Source organism: Bison bison, unplaced genomic scaffold, assembly GCF_000754665.1.
Source record: "Bison bison bison isolate TAMUID 2011002044 unplaced genomic scaffold, Bison_UMD1.0 scf7180017864037, whole genome shotgun sequence".
NCBI lineage: Eukaryota > Metazoa > Chordata > Mammalia > Artiodactyla > Bovidae > Bison > Bison bison.
Window position 1 is genome coordinate 11,359,616 of NW_011494609.1, and position 19,071 is coordinate 11,378,686.

The window sequence follows — 19,071 nt, forward strand, 5'->3', positions numbered from 1 at the left end:
GCCTCCATCCTTGGTTAATTGCTGACAAAGGAAAGAAGCTGACTGGCCCACAGCAGTACCCTGTGCTGCCCCCAAGCATCTCGGGATGAAGACGAGATGCAGCTTCCACATCAGGGTCTCACATGGCAAAGCCCAAACCACACCAGACTTGGGGGCTGGAGGAGCCTGGCTCTCAATTCAGAGGAGTGTCCTCTGCATGCGACAGCCCTCTCCTTCCTGCCTACCCTTTGGGTGTGGGAAACAATTTGTGAGGTTTGCAGGGGAAGAGATGGGGCTTGAGAGAACCCACAGCTTCTTGCATTTGCAGGATGTGCTAAATAGTCTTAACAGGTGGCAAATTACTACCTGAGGAGTGTAAGGAGTTGGGGGGCAAGGGGCCACCTGGCCATAGAGCCCCACATGAGTGGGGAGAGGCAGGTGAGTGGTGGAATGGCTCTCAGTAGTGGGGACATCCCCCTCAGGGCACTGAAATGTGCCTGCTGCCTAAACCTGGGTGACACGCCCAAATAGACCTGTTGCCCTCCCCCTTCAAGTTCTTCTGCATGAGTCACAACTCCCCAAGGAGCCCTCTGATTCTTTGACTCTCCAGGATCCAAGGCTCTAACCCCATGGTAAGAAGAAAATATATTGCCCATCACCAGTCAGTGGTTAGAACTCTCCAAACTAGACAGGCACAGCTGAGCACACATCTCCCATTCCCAGCAGGAAAACTGCTCACAGAAAGCACCGTGTTTCATCTCTGACTCTTGGAGGGAGAGAAAAATAGGCATCTATCTTGCAGTCACTTCTAACAGCAGTAACTTTCCAAGTTAATGTAAAAGGGGAGACAGAGGCAGACACTTTAATCACGCATCTTAACTCCATTTTATTACAACATCAAGGAAAATAATTAGTTGCAGGAGGAATGATCCTAGAGATAAACAGAGATTAAGCTGCTCACAATTGCATTGTCTACACCTTCCTACAAGGGTATAAATATCACGGGTCTCTGTGCATGCATTGTGGGACTGCGGTGCACATGGGTATCATGTGATGAGGACTTCTCTTGAGGGCGCTGTTCCTTTTTAATTTCTTGATGGATGATGGCTGTAGGTGGTGTCTCCTGGCAGACTAGGAAGGGACTCTCCCACTAGGACTGGGACCCGGCCTTTTTCTTCTGGAATTTTCTGAACTGAGACTGGATGGCCACCGCTGCTCGTTCTGTCTCTGGCGCGTCCATGTCGATGTCGAATTCCTCTTGAACCTTCTTCTGCCCATCTGGAGCAAGAAAAATACAGACAGAAGGTGATCACTGAGCAGTGAGCAGGAAGACAGCGGCTCTGGATCAAGCCAGGCTCCAGGCGCCACGTAGCACCTCCCCCAGCACACGACCTAATTTGCAAAGTACAAGCCAGTGGAGCATGTCCTGGGCTTCCTTGGAGCTCAGAAGCAGCCGTCTTCTGACTCCCTAGTCCTACCCCTGCCAGGGAGGAATGAGGAAAGTCAGAAACACATCTCAGCATCGTGGATACTTTCTGTACCAGTCTCTGTTCCTTGGGGCCCCATTTAACATCGGGATTAACATATAGACTACTATATGTAAAATAGGGTTTCCCAGGTAGCTCAGTTGGTAAAGACTTCACCAGCAATACAGGAGACCCGCGTTTGATCCCTGGACCTGGAAGACTCCCTGGAGAAGGAAATGGCAACCCACTCCAGTATTCTTGCCTGGAAAATCCCATGAACAGAGAAGCCTGGCGGGCTACAGTCCATGGGGTCTCAAGAGTCGAGGACAACTTAGTGACCAAATCACCATATATAAAGTAAGTGACAAGGACCTACTATATAGCACAGGGAACTCTACTGAACATCTTGCAATAACCTATAATGGAAAAGAATCTGAAAAAGAATATGCATATACGTGTATGTGTTTGTACTTGGCTGTACACTGAAACAAGCATAGCATTGTAAGTTAACTGTACTTCAATTAAAAAAACTTAAAACACTAACAGTGCTATTATTTTCCTCTGCTTTCTCATGTAGATACAATTTTTTTCATTTTTTATATTTTTACTGATTTGTATTTATTTTTTGTCTTTGGTTATATTTATTTCTAATTGATTGCTAATTGCTTTACAATATTGGTTTGATTTCTGTCATGTATCAACATGAATTAGCCATAGGTATACATATGTTCCCCTCCTTCTTGAACCTCCTGAAATACAGTAATGGCACCCCACTCCAGTGTTCTTGCCTGGAGAATCCCAAGGACAGAGGAGCCTGGTGGGCGGCCGTCTATGGGGTCGCACAGAGTCGGACACGACTGAAGCGACTTAGCAGCACAGCTAATGGACCCAGTGGTAGCTTTTGCTCAGAACAGCTCCAACTAACAGAGGCACTGAGCTTTTATGCACACACATGTGAGATTTACTGACTGAATGAGGGCTTCTGTTTCTACCATTGTCACGGATGGATGATACCATCCAACCTTCACAATCAAGCTGGACTCCTACATCTTAACAATTTGTTTCAAAGATGTAGGCTTCGCATTTGTCTGCTGTGTCAGTGGGCTGAACTCATTCACAGTTAAGATCCTAGAATAGGATCGGTGCCACAGTGAAGTGATCACCTATGTTGGGGCTCCCTTTGTGCTGTGTACATTTCTAGCCAAATATAAGAAAAATAAATCAACAAACCCTCTAGTCACACAAGGGAAGAATCATTAACACTCCTTCAGTTTAGTGACAGCTGATCATCAGAATCATCAAAGGCACTATTTTTTAATGGAGACATGAGGACCCACCCCAGACTCCGGCTGCCTCTTCACAGCCACAGCGGAAGCACTCCTTCAAACAAGACCAAGTTAGAGTAATCAGCATCCCTGGGCAGAGGATCAGACAGCCCTACTTTCTAAAAAATGCTCTCGGGTGATTTTCAGATGCAGCCAGGGTTGAGATCCAGCTACTTGGCTTAAGATGAAGTAACAAATAAGGGCCCGGGGTTAACTCCTGAAAGAACTGGAGGCAGAACCCCCCACTCAGCACCTGGGCTGAGAACATCCCTGCCATCTGGGCCCACGCCTGGAGCAGAGGTCAGGACAGCATGTGGAGCACATCCAGCTTGGGGGTGGAGAGCAGGTAGCACTGGAGGCAGGACAGGATGCCCAGGGAGCACTGCCAGGGCTTTACCCCTTGACCGTATCACCAGCATCCTGAGTTTATCACTTAACCTGAGTGTGGTCCAGCCCTTCTCCATCTGTCTTACTTTGTGCCCTTGGATGACAGTATTCAGTCAGCATCCCCAGCACAGAGGGTCAAGGACACTGGGGTTACGTGCAAGTGACACAGGTTCCTTCCCTCCTGCTTACTCTGTTCTGTTTTCTCTCTCATAGATAGATAGATAATGTTAGATGACAGTTCAGATAGATGGATAGATAAATAAATAGATATGATAGATGAAACAGACATCTGTGTTCAGTCGCTCAGTCACGTCCAACTCTTTGTGACCCCAACTGTAACCTGCCAGCCTCCTCTATCCATGGAATTCTCCAGGCAAGAACACTGGAGTGGGTTGCCATTTCCTCCTGCAGGGGATCAAACCTTCGTCTCTTCCATTGGCAGGAAGATTCTTTACCACTGAGCCACCTAGGAAGCCCATAGATTAGATAGATAGATAGCAATAGATAGAAAGACTAGGTAGGTAGATGAGAGAGAGAGAGACGTGTCTGGTTGCATAACTTTTCCTTCGCAGATCCTTAAGCAGGCTCCCTCAGTTTTCTCAGAGATCAAGCAGGTTGTGCCCAGAGCCCTCCAATCCCACCTCCATCTGGGAGGAGAAAATGCTGGCCTTACTGGACTGATTTTTCCATGACCTAAATCAGTAAAATTGTTTCCCTCTGTCTCAGATTGACCACCAAGATTTTGAGCAGCCTGATGTCCACGGATTATTTGGGAGTGATATTTTTTTAACCCATGAGACCCCAGATGATACAGAGAATCGTGGGATTGTCTCTTACTGCATTGGGTAGACATCCACATTTTAATCCCCACTCCAAGTCCCTTTCTTCAGAGATTCTCTAAGGAGCAGAAACATCAGGAAGGACAGGAGTTTCCTGAGGCTCAAATTCATCCTTTAAAAACATTCACTAAGGTTATCACAGGCTTCCCAGGTGGCTCAGTGGGAAGAAGCTGCCTGCCAATGTAGGAGATGTGGATTCTATCCCTGGGTCAGGGAGATCCCCTGGAGAAGGGAATGGCTATCCACTCCAGTATTCTTTCCTGGGAAATCCCATGGATAGAGGACCCTGGTGGGCTACAGTCCACAGGGTCACAAAAGAGCTGGACTTAGCAACTAAACAAAAACAAAAATGATTATCACAAGAGCGTGTGACTGGAGCGCAAGCATCTATCAAACCAGCGCATGATGGCTCCAGCTCGTCTGTCCTTGACAGAGAGCAGAAGCAGTATCTCGTGCACCGAGAATCATCACCGGATGGTCTGGAGTTCCAGGTGCTTCTCTTCCCAGAGGAACCCTTGTATCTACTGTACCCTGATTGCAGAGGGGGAGAATGAGATCTGACTCAAAAGAAGATGGGAGATTTTCTCTTTCAGAGTTAAAATGCTGCTGCAGCCTGAAGCTTTTGAGCAGCCTGGTTCATCTTTTTCCTCTTACAATAATGGAAGAAAACAGCAATATTATTTTTTGACACATGATGAATGAAGATGTGGAAAATTATGTATATTTAGGGAATATGTAATGAGACAGTAAGGACGGGTCATAAAAATGGATTTTGCAATTATATCTTCAACTAATATCTTCAGCCAAAGTGATTTATAGATTCCTCTGTCCTTTGAAAAATATTCCAGTGTTTAAAAAAGAAAACCACTGATATTTCAGGAGTCTTTACTTTGTAGAGTCCAGCTTTTCTTGGAGGTCTGCCATGGTCAGTGCTTCAACTGAGCTGCCCAGGGATGTGCAAAGCAGGAGGAGGACTCAGATTGTGGTGGAAAAGAAACAATTAGAATTGGTGACACAGGGTTCAATGCAAATGATGTGAGGGCCTGGCAATGGATCCATGTCATCCTGGGAGCTAGAAAAAAAAGGAGCTCTAAGCACCCCAGACTCAGCAGGAGTGAGGGAATGATGGGGAAGGGCAACTGAGGGGCCACAGCCAGAGCCCAGTGCCCCTGGCCCTGTGGACATCTCCTCATTGATGCCAAGGCTCCCTCCCATGGCCTGGGTGATGGTAACAGTGGAGGGGTACAGGAGGGCTATATGAAACCTCCCTTTGCCATCACTCCAGGGCAGAAGAGAGATGCCGACCAGCAGCATCAGCTGAAACCCAAAGGTAGGACCTTGGCCTTGCCTGCGGGGGACAGGAAGGGCCCTGGGGGGAGTGGGTTCCCTCCAGGGCACACTCTATCCACTCCCCCCGTATTACTACTCTTCCTGGGGCTATTTCTGTCTTATTCTACTCCCTGCTCTACTTCTCGTTTGGTGGTCCATCACCCCATCTGAGCTCCATAAGGGCGGGGACTTCATCCATCTTGCTTCAGCGGCTCACACAGGGCCCAGCACATAGCAGACGTTCCACAAGTAACTAATGGTTGATTGCAAGTGAGTCCATTGATTGATAAGCCAGGCAGCTGTCCAGTGCAGGCCTTTCATTTCCATGCGGCAGGGAGTCCTCAGCCGCCTCTTCCACCCCAGGGCTCTTAAGGAAGGGTCTAGGCAGCAGGGCAAACAAAGCCTCTGTGGGGCACTGACCCCAGAAGCACGGTGAAAAAGAGGCAAGGTTTCTCTCCTAAATGGAAAATGTGCCAGAACAGTGCCTGTTCCTAGCACCAGTCCAGAGGAATAATGAAAGGAGGTCTCAGGCAGGCAGACAGCACCTCCAGCCTGCTGTGGGGTTGGGCTGACCCTCTCGCAGCCCTCAGACCCTCCCACCTCTGATAAAGCTGCCAGCAGAAGCAGGGGTATAGGTCCAGATAAGGGTGGATTGGGGGTGTCTCTGCCTGCTCTGGGACCCTCAGGAAGCTTCCTAGCTTCTCTGGGTCTCAGTTTGCTCATCTCAAAAATGGAGAGGTAAAACTGCTTTTTAAAGGGGCTGCCCTGGGAATTCAGTGTGGCCTAGTGGTTAGGACTCCCAGCCTTCACTGCTGTGGCCCGGGTTCCATCCCTGGTCCGGGGACCGATATCGTGCAAGCCATGTGGTGTGGCTAAAAAAAATAAAAATAAATTAAAAACTCCAAGCCTGCTCCACCTAGTCACGAGTGTCATGAGCAAATTCAAGGCTGTGGTGTAAATTAAACTGAGACCCATTGGTGTGGGGCAGGACTTGCTAAGTCAGCAGAGGATGCAGGCAGTCACATGGTTCTCTGCCTGGCCATCTGCTCAGTGGTGAGACTCATGGATGTTTGGGCCCCAACGCAAAGAGGGAGGGACTGCTTTCCTGCCGGGCCAGCCACATGACCACCAAACACAGCCAGGTCGGAGCCCCAGGGCATCAGGCCCCACCCAGTCTTTGGGGTGGCAGGTGGCATTTGCTGGGCTTGTGTTGGGATGGTCCTCACTCAGCAGGGCAAGGCGCAGAGAGTCCTCCACCTAAAGATGACTTCTGGGTCCTGCGAATACACACCCGGAACAGTACAAGAGAAAGGTGCCACCAGGCCCCACAGCTGGGAGGCCCTGAGGGCATCAGGCTCTGCACACCTCTCCACCAGAAGGGACAGTAGATTCTGGCAAGCCACGCAGGGGACCGACACCACCCTCATTTCCAGACCTCCCTGCAGCCACCCTTCCTCCCGTGTCCTCCGTCCGCTGCCGTTCCATGAAGACCATCTGCCGCTCACATCTGCACTGGGTGGGCTGCACCTGGCATTTTTATTTAGAGTCCCGCTGCCTGGAGTGGACAACACACATCCCACCTGGCTACTGACAGTAGATTTTGAGCCTGGGCAGGCAGTATTTCACCAGAGCACCATGTAAACTGCCCAGGACTGTGCAGTTCTTATCATTTGTTTCTCTCTGGGGTCCTAGAATTTTAGTATTTTTGTGTATCCTCCAGGAAGGAGTTCTGAACCTGAATAGGAGAACGGTCGACAGATGATTCATTCCAGTCCACTCGTTTGATAAAAAAAGATATTGATTGCCAGCTCCCCTGGAGCATGAGAGAAAAACCACCTTCTTGACTGTGGAGCTCAAGAGAAGTGAGCAGGACTCCCCACGAGCCCTTCAGACTTCACCCAAGTGAAGTGGGTCCGTTACCTGGAGCACCGGGTCTCAGAGACACGAGCAAGTCTGAGGAGGTGAGGCTCACAGTCTATCAGCCAAGGCAGCGGCAGTCTCAACTACAGTATCTAACTATCTGTGTCATCCATCTGTCTATGTTCCCATCCATCTTCTCTCTTAGAATGAAAGGCACAGCTGTAAAACCATCCCAAACAATTATAGTCTTTTCCCCAGGCAGAAACATCATCAACCAACCAAGGCACAACTCAGAGCACTGTTGATGGCCCCAGCCTGATGAAGAACCAATGCTCCCTGTGGCTCAGACTTCTTCCGTGACCTCCCCACCAGGAAGGAACCTCATTCTATTCAGATTTATACTTTGCATGGCTCTAGACTATTCCTGGTGGCTCAGTAGTCAAGAATCCGCCTGCCATTGCAGGAGACATGGGTTTGATCCTTGGGTCAGGAAGATCTTCTAGAGGAGGAAATGGCAACGCACTCCAGTATTTTTGCCTGGAAAATGCCATGGACAGAAGAGCCTGGCAAGCTACAGACCATGGGGTGGCAAAGACTAGGACATGACTTAGCGACTGAAGCAAATAACAAGGTGTTTCTTACAATCTTTTCCTGAAATACAGCCTTCTCCTTGCAGAAACTGAGACAGGGAATGACCCTGCTGTTTTACATTTTATTACACCATCAGAGAATTGTTGAGGGAGCCCTTCTCGAAGATGCCGTTGTAATAAGAACCAATCTTCACCAAGCATTACATGGATTCTCCCTCATAGACATAAGCGGATTTTCTTTTATAGATCATTTGATGGCAAATAGAAAATCGAGAATCATAAACATAAAAGGAAGGAACTGTTACCAGGTGAAGACAATCCCAAATAGCTACTACAAGCCTCTGATACGGTCATGAAAATCCAGCGAATAGGAAAACAGTTTGAGAGACAAAAATTCCCTTTGAGTGAATTCATCCTGATAAAACACAGATCAGCCCTACACCCATAGAAGTTTCTTGGTGAGCAGCCGTATCAACCTGTAGTAGTGTGTTAGTCGCTCAGTCGTGTCTGACTTTGCAACTCCATGGACTGTAGCTGGCCGGGCTTCCTCTGTCCATGGGATTCTCCAGGCAAGAATACTGGAGTGGGTTACCATTTCCTCTTCCAAGGGATCTTTCCAACCCAGGGATGGAACCCGAGGTTCCTGTGTCTCCTGTATTGCAAATGGATTCTTTACCTGCTGAGCCCTTTTAACTGCATCACCTCTCTAAAGGGCCTGTATCCAAATACAACCACATTCTGAGGGATGGTGTGGTGGGGGGCTGGGGGTACAGGGCTTCAGCATCCGAATTTGAGGTCAGACACAATTCAACATGTAACAGCACCTGATTTAACTTTGGGGCTCTCTATGTTTTATTATTTCTTCTGTTACCTATCAATGGGTTTCCCAGGTGGTGCTAGGGCTAAAGAATCTGCCTGCCAATGCAAGAGGTATAAGAGATGTGGGTTTGATCTCTGGGTCAGGAAGATCCCCTGGAGGAGGCCATGGCAACCCACTCCAGTATTCTTGCCTGGAGAATCCCATGGACAGAGGAGCCTGGGGGGCTACAGTGCATGGATCAAACAGAGTTGGATGTGACTGAAGCAACTTAGCATGTACCTGTCAATAACTACTTAATTTTTTAATGAAACTATTTATTTTGCATTGGGGTATAACCAGTTTACAAACAAATGTTGAGACAGTTTCAGGTGAACAGCAAAGGGACCCAGCCATACATACACGTGTCCTTTCTCCCTCAAATGCCTCTCTCATCCAGTGCTAGGTTTTAAAGTAGCTTCATGTTGTATGCATTGTCTGGCTTCTTTGGCCAGTTATGAGAGCTGCAGGAAACGTTCATGGTCCTCACTTTACAAAGGCTCAGAGACCATAACCTGCCGCACTGGAGACCACCCGGTGAGTGCTGGCCATGGGCTGATTCAGAATCCAGGCCTTGCTCCAAATCTTCTTTTTATTCCCCAGTGTCTTGTTACCTTGAGTTCCCTAGACTGAGACCAAGATGACAGCCTGCTGTATGGACCAGTTACTATTGCCCAGGGAGGAAAAAGAAGTCTCAAATAGTCCAAGTCTAAATACATGGTTGGGTCTACCAGTTCAGAAAATCTGTCTGTTTACCAGGCAGTCCAGGAGAATTCATATACCAAATTCAGTCATTTGATAAATGGCCCAGAAGGCCTCCTGCGGGCCTGTCACTGTTCTAGGGGCTGGGAGAGAACAGAGGACAAAACCCTGCTCTTCTGGGGAAACAGAAAATAAAAAGGTAAGTGTATAGATAAGCAATAGAATTTCAGAAATTCCTCAAATAAAACAGGGTGCTGAGTGGGAGAGGGAATGTGAATGCTTTAATGTGCCTAGTGGGCCTCTGGGTAGGGTCCCCCAGGTGGCTCAGTGGTAAAGAACCCGCCTGCCAATGCAGGAGACAGGAGACTCAGGTTCGGTCCCTGGGTCAGGAAGATCCCCTGGAGTAAGCGCAACCCACTCCAGTGTTCTTGCCTGGGAAATCCTATGTACAGAGGAGCCTGGTGTGCTACAGTACATGGGGTGACAAAGAGTCAGACACGACTGAAACAACTCAGCAGCAACAAAGGCCTCTGGGAAGGGGACAGGGGAGGCCATCCCCAAAGCTAGCCTCACACTCACTTGCCCAGACAAAAGGGGTGACAAATACACTTTTTGAAAAATTATTCTTCACTGGTTGAAAAAGTATTCTTCATCCGCCCAGTCCCCATCCAAGTGGCAGACTTCACTCAATTAGCATGAGTTCTTTCAAAATTAAAAAACACACAGTCATCCAGGGCAAAACAGAGCTATTCAGGGATCCTGCAACAGCTCCGGGTGTGATTTTAAAAGTTTGAAATTCAGCCTCATTCCAAAATATATGAACCCCCACGCTTGATCAGAAGAGCTCTTATATTTGTTTCTGAGTTTATGATGATGCAAAGTCATTGCCTAGAGATACTGGCAGTAATTCATGAGCACAGGGGCTTGTGTATACACACACACATACACACACACACACAGATGTAAAGTCTTTCGTTTACACATTTATAACCCTCCATATTTTTGGATTTATTTTATAGAAACAAATTACCTCCTAAGGCCTAATCCCCTAGATCAGAAATTTGCACATAAGCAGTAAATTGGGATATAATTGTCCTGAGTGGGAGTTTGCCTTGATTAGGAGGCAAAGCACAGAGCGTACTATAAAAGAACCTAAATTTTAGTACACCATCAAGAAATAACAGTCATTTAACTTAAGTATGCCTTGCAAATGGGGTATTTTAATGCCAAGTTTCTTAGAATGTCCTACCTTCTTTCAAAGTGTAATGTTAACTGGGAAAGAATTAATATCTGTCAGTTGGGCTTCCCTTGATACACAGAGACTGTACTTGGGCTCCGGAGGCCTCTGAACTGGCCACTGACCCTTTCCAGCACCAGGGTTACAGAGTGACCCAGGACAGCTAAGGTGCCTTCCTTCATCAGGACCAAAACCCAGCCCTCCAGGCAGGGAAAACAGAGCCACAAATAAGAAAAGCAAGAATTGGGATTTTTATCCCTTAAGCCTCAAATTGGATCAAAATACACCCAGCGAACAAGGCAGCTAGTGTTAGAGAAAATGTCAGCTCCTCCCGAGGAAAAAAAAATAGTAATAAAAATAAATTAGTATACCTAGTTCATCACAATGCTGGCACAAAGCATCCTATGAAACGCTAATAAAAACAAAGACAACACGTTCTTTTAAAAGCTGGAAATGAGCACGAAGAGGCCCCAGCTTCCTCAGCCAGTTGTTCCCGAGTTAAAACAGAGTCTCCCTTGCTGGGCAGCAGAGTGGAATGCGGCAAGCCAGCTCCGAGCTTCGGGCCATTTCTTGCTTCTGCCTGCTGGCTCGGGATTTATTGAACAGGGGCTGCTGGCGCGGAGAATTGCAATTTTCCAGGTCTCTGCTAAGCGGCAGAGATTAATGAGCAGGGTCAGGCATTAGTGGCAGCAGGCAAGGGGGGCACTTTCTGCATTCACCATGTTCCCTCTTGCATCAGATGAAAACACGGTTCTCATTTCTCCTAACTTTTCCGTTACCAAGTCAGCACCCTTCTGGTCCTTACAGCTTTTTGCAAGAGAAAGAAATTCTATTTTGCCCTAAAATCAAGGCATTTTGAATCCCACAGTCTCCAATGCTCACCTCAGGCTTTGGTGGATGCAAAGCTCCCCCCACTCCCTCCTTTCTCTCGATCTCATTATCTAATTTCTCTGACCCCTACCTGGATGCACCTTGCTCAGATAAGATTACTCCCAAGCTGTGGCATTTAGGTAATCAAATAAGTGCACATCTGTGGGACTCAATGGAAAAGAATAAGCACTGGTGAGATCAAAAATTTCCCCAAACTCATTAAGTCTAGGAAGAGAAAAACAAAACAAAACAAAACAAAATGATATAAATATTGTTGAAAACAGTTTTTCTATTGGAAAGGCAAACTCAGTTCCTATTTGCATTAGTCTGCTTAGGGCTGCCACAACAAACTACCACAGTCAGTGTGGCTTAAATGGCAGACATTTAATTGTTCCCACTCCTGGAGGCTGGAAGTCCAAGGTCAAGGTGTCCACAGGCTTGGGTCCTCCGAGCTGTCTGCCTGGCACACAGATGGCCGTCTTCTCCCCAGGTCTTCAAGCGCTCATCCCTCTGTGTATCTGTGTCCTGATTTCCTCTTATAAGGACAGCAGACATCTTGGATGAAGGCCCACCCTGATGACCTCATTTTACCTTAATTACCTCTTTAAAGGCTATATTTCTAAATATAGTCACATACTGAAGCACCAGGGCTTAGGGCTTCAACAGAGGCATTTGAGGAGGACACATAATTCAGCCCGTGACACTGGCCAGAATGCCTACATTTCCTAGCATAAAAATAAAGAAAGCCCGATGAGTTACGATGAGAAACGGCTTCACTAAAGAAGCCTCAAATCCCAACTGACTCTGTGTGGTCAGATTTGCCTTTCTGGGATTCGCATCCTCCCCTGTGTTTGAAACAGGGATAATAATAAATGGAGGCTTGTTTCTCTCACAAGATATTTGCCAGAGTGTACCTGGCTGCTTCATAATTTGAAAGACAAATGCAGGGTTATTCCCCGGTGGTAATAGATGGGGGCCTACGGACTGGGTCCCCCAGCACCCCTCCTGCCACCTCTTCCCTCCACCACAGGTGTCCTGGGAGTAGAATTCTGCTGCCCAGGTGTTGTTGTTGTTTAGTCACTAAGTCTAGGTGTGCACGCATGAGTGTGCAGGCATGCATGCGTGTGTGCTCAGTCGCGTCCGACTCTTTGCAACCTCATAGACTGTAGCCCACCAGGCTTCTCTGTCCATGGAATTTTCCAGGCAAGAATACTGGAGTGGGTTGCCATTTCCTACTCCAGGGAATCTTCCCGACCCAGGGATCAAACCCACGTCTCCTGCACTGACAGGCAGATTCTTACCATTGTGCCAAGTGGTAAGCCCTAAGTCCAGGTGTAAGGCCAGTCAAACAGGTGCAGTGTGGCAGGATCTGAGAAAACAGAGGTGAGCACCAGAGGAAGCAACCAAATATGGCAAGACCCCCCTCCTCAGGCACAGAAGTAGAAACACCTAATAGGGCTTCCCAAGGCAGCCAGCAGACGGCCCCTGTCCTGTGCCTGGACCCACAGACCAGGCAACAGCAACAGTTCTTGGAAGACCTTCTGCTGGAAGAACTTGCTGTGTGGCTGCGCGTTTCCGTGTGCATTGTCCCTGGCTATGAATGGCCAGAACTGGTTTCCCTGCCTCACAGAATTTCTGTAATACATGGATAACCTATAATAAACCCATTTCAGCTGAATCTTGCAAGAGTGGTGTCTGTGATCTGTGCTGCTATCTCCTGCAGGCATGCCTAGCTTATGTGGGGCTATGGGAGGAGAGGAGTGTTAGGTAATGAAAGAGATGATCCTGTGCGTCTAGGGATCAGACAGCAGACTTCCATTTCATTTGCATAGAAGATTCTTTAGTATGCACTAGAGAACAACTTGAATGGAAGTAGTAAGTAAGAAACCTCTGGGAGACGTGGATAACAACACATCGAATGTTCCTTTCCTCTTCAGAGCACACGGAAAGAATGAAAATTCCTTCCCAGGGATTAACACCTAACTTCCTTAACAGCGAACCACTCAGAAAAGCCACCATTTGCCTTCCGTCACACTCTGAAGACTTTGAACTGACTGGGAAGATGGAGAACAAAAGAGTCATCTGACACCTTAGACCTCCTCTCCATTCAAGCCAGCCACATAGGTAAGGGCTCAAGAAACTCCATCAGCAGAAATGTGTTGTGGCCAAGTCTATTTCTTGCCTCTGTTTACCCCCCTTTTCTTAGTTATAAAACCCCTGACTTGGGGCTGAGCACATGGCTACCCAGAACAAGGTTTCCATGCTCCTTGAAATTGGGTGACCTAGGTTCTGGTCAGTACCATATGGGAGAAAGAAATCTCATTAAAAGAAAGCTAACCTGGGAATTCCATAGCAGTCCAGTTGCTAGGACTCAGCACTTTCACTGCTAGGCCCAGGTTTGACCCTTGTGAGGGAACTAAAATCCTAAGTAGCAGGGCCAAAAAAAAAGAGAAAGGAGGAAAGGAAGAAAGGAAAGAAGCTAACCCTTGGCCCTTTTTACTTACTGCTATCTGCTTTCTATTAGCTGGAATGCAGATGCAACAGCTGGTGCTCAGGCAGCCATTCTGGAGCATAAGCCTTACGCCAAGGATGACAAAGCAGTAATACAGATACTTAATGCACCTTGAAATCATCTTGATTGTTATCAACTACCTATCTTCAGACTCCTTTTATACGAGTGAGGAAAAGGCATTATAGTTTAAGCTGTTGCTATTTTAAGGGTTTCAACTTCTTACAGATAAACCTTATCTACTTACACATACATAATAATGTGTATAGTTCATTTGAAAACATTTTGTTTCAAGCTGATAATAAAAATTCAAATATACATCCCTGTGCATAGTTTGGTTTCACTTAACTATATGCTTGTTTTTTGGATATACACATCTGTTCAATTTCTGATATGGATGGCCATTTCTTTATAACACTTAATACTTTTAAAACCTCAGGTTTTGTTTCTACAGAAATATTGCCTGCATATGTGGCAACCTTTGCCAACCATCACTCTCAGGTGTCCCTGATTCATTTATTATTTTTCTCCTCCTGGGGCATCAGCTTCCTCCTTCCACTCCCTAAAACTTAGGAAATTAACCTGAGTAAGGTGCAGCTTCTAGGAATGCATTTTCCCACCAGGGTTTAGCTCACTCCTTCCTTTCTACTCCAGGCTCATTTTTTTTTTTATTCTTTTTAGAGTTTTGGAAAAATTTGAGTGCTTTCCTTTCTTTTATGTTACCTGGTTTTACCATTTCAGAAGGGAAGAATTTCCTCAGGCTCTTTTACCCCAGCTTTTAAACTTCAAAATATTAGTTTTAAAGGATTAAACTCTGAAAATTTCACCATGATGGAGAATTCCCTAAAGTTCCCCAGTTTGAAATAGAAAAGTCAGATACAATCATAATCACAGTACATGTTCAAGTAGCCTCAAAGTATTAGTTCATCTAATATTTAAAAGCAGAGACATCACTTTGCTGACAAAGGTCCATATAGTGAGAGCTACGGTTTTCCCAGTATTCATGTATGGGTGTGAGAGCTGGACCATAAAGAAGGCTAAGCACCAAAGAATTAATGCTTGGAATTGTGTTGCTGGAGAAGACTCTTGAGAGTCCCCTGGACAGCAAGGAAATCAAACCAGTCAATCCTAAAGGAAATCAACCCTGAATACTCATTGGAAGAATTGATGCTGACGCTGAAGATCCAATACTTCGGCCACCTAATGTGAACAGCCAACTCACTGGAAAAGACCCTGATGCTGGGAAAGACTGAGGGCAAGAGGAGAAGGGGACAACAGAGAGTGATGAATAGAAGGCATCACCGACTCAAAGGACATGAGTTGGAGCAAACTCTGGAAGATGATGTAGGACAGGGACGCCTGGTGTGCTGCAGTCCATGGGGTCACCAAGATTCAGACATGTCTTAGTGACTGAAAAACAACAATATTAAAAACCTCACTTGAGCCCATTGAGTATCTAACGTCCATTGCCGCATCATTCTAGACAGTTTAACTTTAAAAGGGAAAGGAAGGCATTAAGGCAGATGGAATGCATTCCACTCTGTGCAGGAGGAAGAAGACTGAACAGGAGAAAGGCCAAGGCAAGCCTTAGGGCTCTCATGGAATTAGGCAAGCTTTATGAAAAATGTGGAGAGCAAACAGCAACGTCAGTTGAAAAATCATCACTCAAAAAAAAAGAAAAGAAAAGAAAAATCATCACTCAGATGCCAGAAAGGATAGAAGCTGTTTCCAGGCTTTGGGACTGTGGTTCTCCTCCCCTCCCCTTTGCCCTCTGTGCCAGGCACTGGCTGATTAGAGATGCCTTTCTCCAGCAGTGTGCCGGGTGTGTCTGCATCCTTCTTGGAGCTCTGCCAGCAGCTGAGCCAGGGGCTGTGTTGTCTCCCCAGGAACATCCCACTTGGGCTCTTCAGCCCTGCACCTCTAATCCAGGTGGACAGGTGTTTTCCCAGGCAGATTTTCAGGGATTACAAGCTTTCTTAGATGCAAGAGAGTATTGGACAGATGCGTCCACTGTGTATTCAGAATTTGGGTACAAAGTTTTGAAAGGGGGGGGTCTGTGAAGCCAAACCAGAACCTGGATCCTGATGGGTCCAGCTACAGTCGGACTGACATATGCCCGTTTCTGCTCACCATCTCAAACCTGAGTTGCGATCAGCCTTGATTTCCCCATCTGGTCATGCGTCTTGTGCTTCCTGAGTGTCCTAATGATAGGGACCAGCTCTTTATAGAGATGTGTGCCTCTTTTCATAAATGTCTATTTATGTGTCATCAAAGACATGCAATCAGCTCCAGGAACTACTGGCCCAAGGGTTTAAACTCCATGCACTCTGTCTCCTGACCCCACAGCCTCAGTCTCCCTTCCTTTCTTCCTTCCTTTCTTCCTTCTGTAGGTTTTAGGCAAAACTATATCCCTTCCATTTGCTTTTTTAAAGTGACACTATCTTGAGAGACCACGGCCAGGGACTTGCTGATTTGTTGGAAAGAGTGGTTTTAAAGGCATGCTATTTTAAGCTTTGGGCTTTCTTATCCTCCCTACCAGGAAGGTGGATTCACATATTTGTAAAAAGAGAACAAAATTCAACACCCAAGGAAGGATAAAGTGATGTGGTTTCTGGGTGAAGTAACTCAACAACATAGAGTATGTCAGATTCTCAAGGACTAGCTCTCAGTAGAGTCTGGGTTTTAATTTTAAGCATTATTTAGTAGTGATGTTCTGACAAGTAATCCCAAGAAGAAACAGAATAAGAAGTGCTTCCCAAGTAGGTGGAAAAGTACTAAAGCTCCAGGCTCCTCTCCTCCTGGTTGAGGTGAAGAGCATCTGGGATGAATCCAGACGTGGGTTGTGCTTGGTCCCACGAGCCATCGTGAGTGTTTAACCGGGACTTTTATGCCACACTGCGACAGGAAAGCAAAGCCTTGCACTTTCCACAGATAGACCATCTGGCCCCTCCCCCCATCCAGAAGCACAATATTTTTATTTCAAGAATTCCAAGCTAGGGCTTCCCTGGTGGCTCAGTGAGAAAGAATGTGCCTGCCAATGCAGAAGACATAGGTTCCATTGCTGGTCTGGGAAGATCCCACATGCCCCAGAGTAACAGAGTCCGTGCACCACAGCTATCAGGCCTATGCTCTAGGGCCCGGGAGCTGCGACTACTGAGCCCACGTGCCACAGCTACTGAAGCCCGTGAGATCTAGAGCCCGTGCTCCACAACACTGAGAAGCCCTTGCAGCACAGCTAGAGAGTAGCCCCTCTCTCTGCAACTAGAGAAAAGCCTGCAGAGTAGTGAAGATCCAGCACAGCTAAAAATTAATTAATTAATTAAAAAAAGAATTCCAAAAAGGAAATAATTTCCAATGTCAGGCAACATGATCAAAAAGCATTCAATTTTGAAATAAAAGTTTTAACAAAACGTATTTCAGAGGATCAGCACTGACCATCCCTTGAAGCATTCTAATCATCAACAGAGGTTGCAGAAACATTACTCTCTAGATCACACATGCAAGCAGTGATAAAATATCCATTTTTGGTGGCAGCAGCTCAAGGGAGCATTAAATAGAGGCTGATGACAAGAAACTGATGAAGGAAACCAATTTAGATAGAATGTTAGCGGGGAAAAAAGGTCTAATGTCAGTCTGTTGGAGAACAGAAGTCCTCCCCAGAGCCATAGCATCTGACCTTTCGTTAAAGTCATTTCAAGCTGAACTGAGGACTGACACAGCAGGGACTTTTATTTTGCCAGCTGCAAATGGCCAGGGAGACCCAGCAGGCTGCTTACAGCCCAGATACCTAATTGGCAAGATTTGTTTTGTTTTGTTCACCTCTGAGATGTGTGAACAGGAAAAGACTGAACATTTTATCTGCAACTTGCTCATAATGTCTTCAGAGATCCTATGCTAGCCGTCCTGACACTAATCTGGCTCGTAATTTCAAAATTTGTTGCTGTTCACTCACTAAGTCACACCTGACTCTTTGCTACCCGATGAACTACAGCACACCAGGGTCCCTTGTCCTTTATTATCTCCTAAAGTTTGCTCAGATTTATGTCCATTGAGTCAGTGATGCTATCTAACCATCTCATCCTCTGCCACTTCCTACTCCTTTTACCTTCAATCTTTCCCAGCAAGAATTGGAATTTTTATTAAATGATGCCTTGCTGTCATTTAAGATGTCAAGGCCTGGATGGATAAAAAATGCAAGTGAGGGACTTCCCTGTTGGTCTAGTGGTTAAAACGTCCACCACAGGAGGCACAGGTTCGATCCCTGGTTGGGGAAGTAAGATCCCACATGCCATGTAACATGGCCAAAAGAAAAAGATATTTAAAAGAAGAATGAAAATGTGAATGAGACATTTTTCCAGAAGTAGCTGCAACTCAATATTCAGTTGCCATGGCACCAGAGAGGATACCGGCTGACAACCTCAGGTTCCATCATCCCAAATATGCAGGGCACCAGAAGGGAAAGGGTTACAAAGTTTCAAAAGAAAATCAGAATATTTTCTGACTGCAACAGCACGGTAACAATTTAATTTTAGGGGGTAAGGGGGGTGCTGACAGCAGCCTCTTTATGTGCACAGGTGTGCCCATTTCAACCTTAGGAGGCCACCCACCTGTCACCATGGACTAGTTGTTTACACCTGTCCTCGCCAGGAGGCCAGTCCCCGGCCAGGCAGCCTCACCATCAGCCTGAATGCACACCACAGAAACATCCAGGGAAATAACCCTCTCTTCCTGTTTGGCAGTCAGCAAGTTGGAAGTGCAGTTTGTCCAGATAAAAGGCCAAATTTTTCCGTTTTCATCCATTTTTTGGAAATAGTTACATTATCTGTTATCACAGGTTCACAGCCGGTGAAAATCCGACTCTGATTCTGTCCGTTGTACCTACTTTCCCCTCTACTGCCTCCACCAAGAAATAGCATCCTTTTCTCCTTTGAACTCAAAGGCAGCATTCCCTTGATGTGAGCAGAAAGTAAAATCAAGAGAAATCAAGCGTTCTGCAGTGTTCTGGGAGAGAGAGAGGATCAGAGAGTGTCCAGATTAGAGGAAGAGTCTGAAGACACCGTTGTCCCGCAAAGAGGACACTGGAACCCCAAGAGTAAAATGATTCACCACGAGTGAACTGCCA

General features: G+C 46.5%; 1 protein-coding gene across 1 annotated transcript in view; it reads right to left on the minus strand.

Moving 5' to 3' along the window:
* Window positions 1-845: 845 nt before the first annotated feature.
* Window positions 846-19,071, minus strand: part of PCP4 (Purkinje cell protein 4) — a 68,602-nt gene continuing 50,376 nt past the window's right edge. The window contains exon 3 of the mRNA XM_010834944.1: window positions 846-1,257. Within this exon, the coding sequence (XP_010833246.1) occupies window positions 1,130-1,257 (128 nt within the window). The 3' untranslated portion in view covers window positions 846-1,129. The remainder of the gene's footprint in view (window positions 1,258-19,071) is intronic.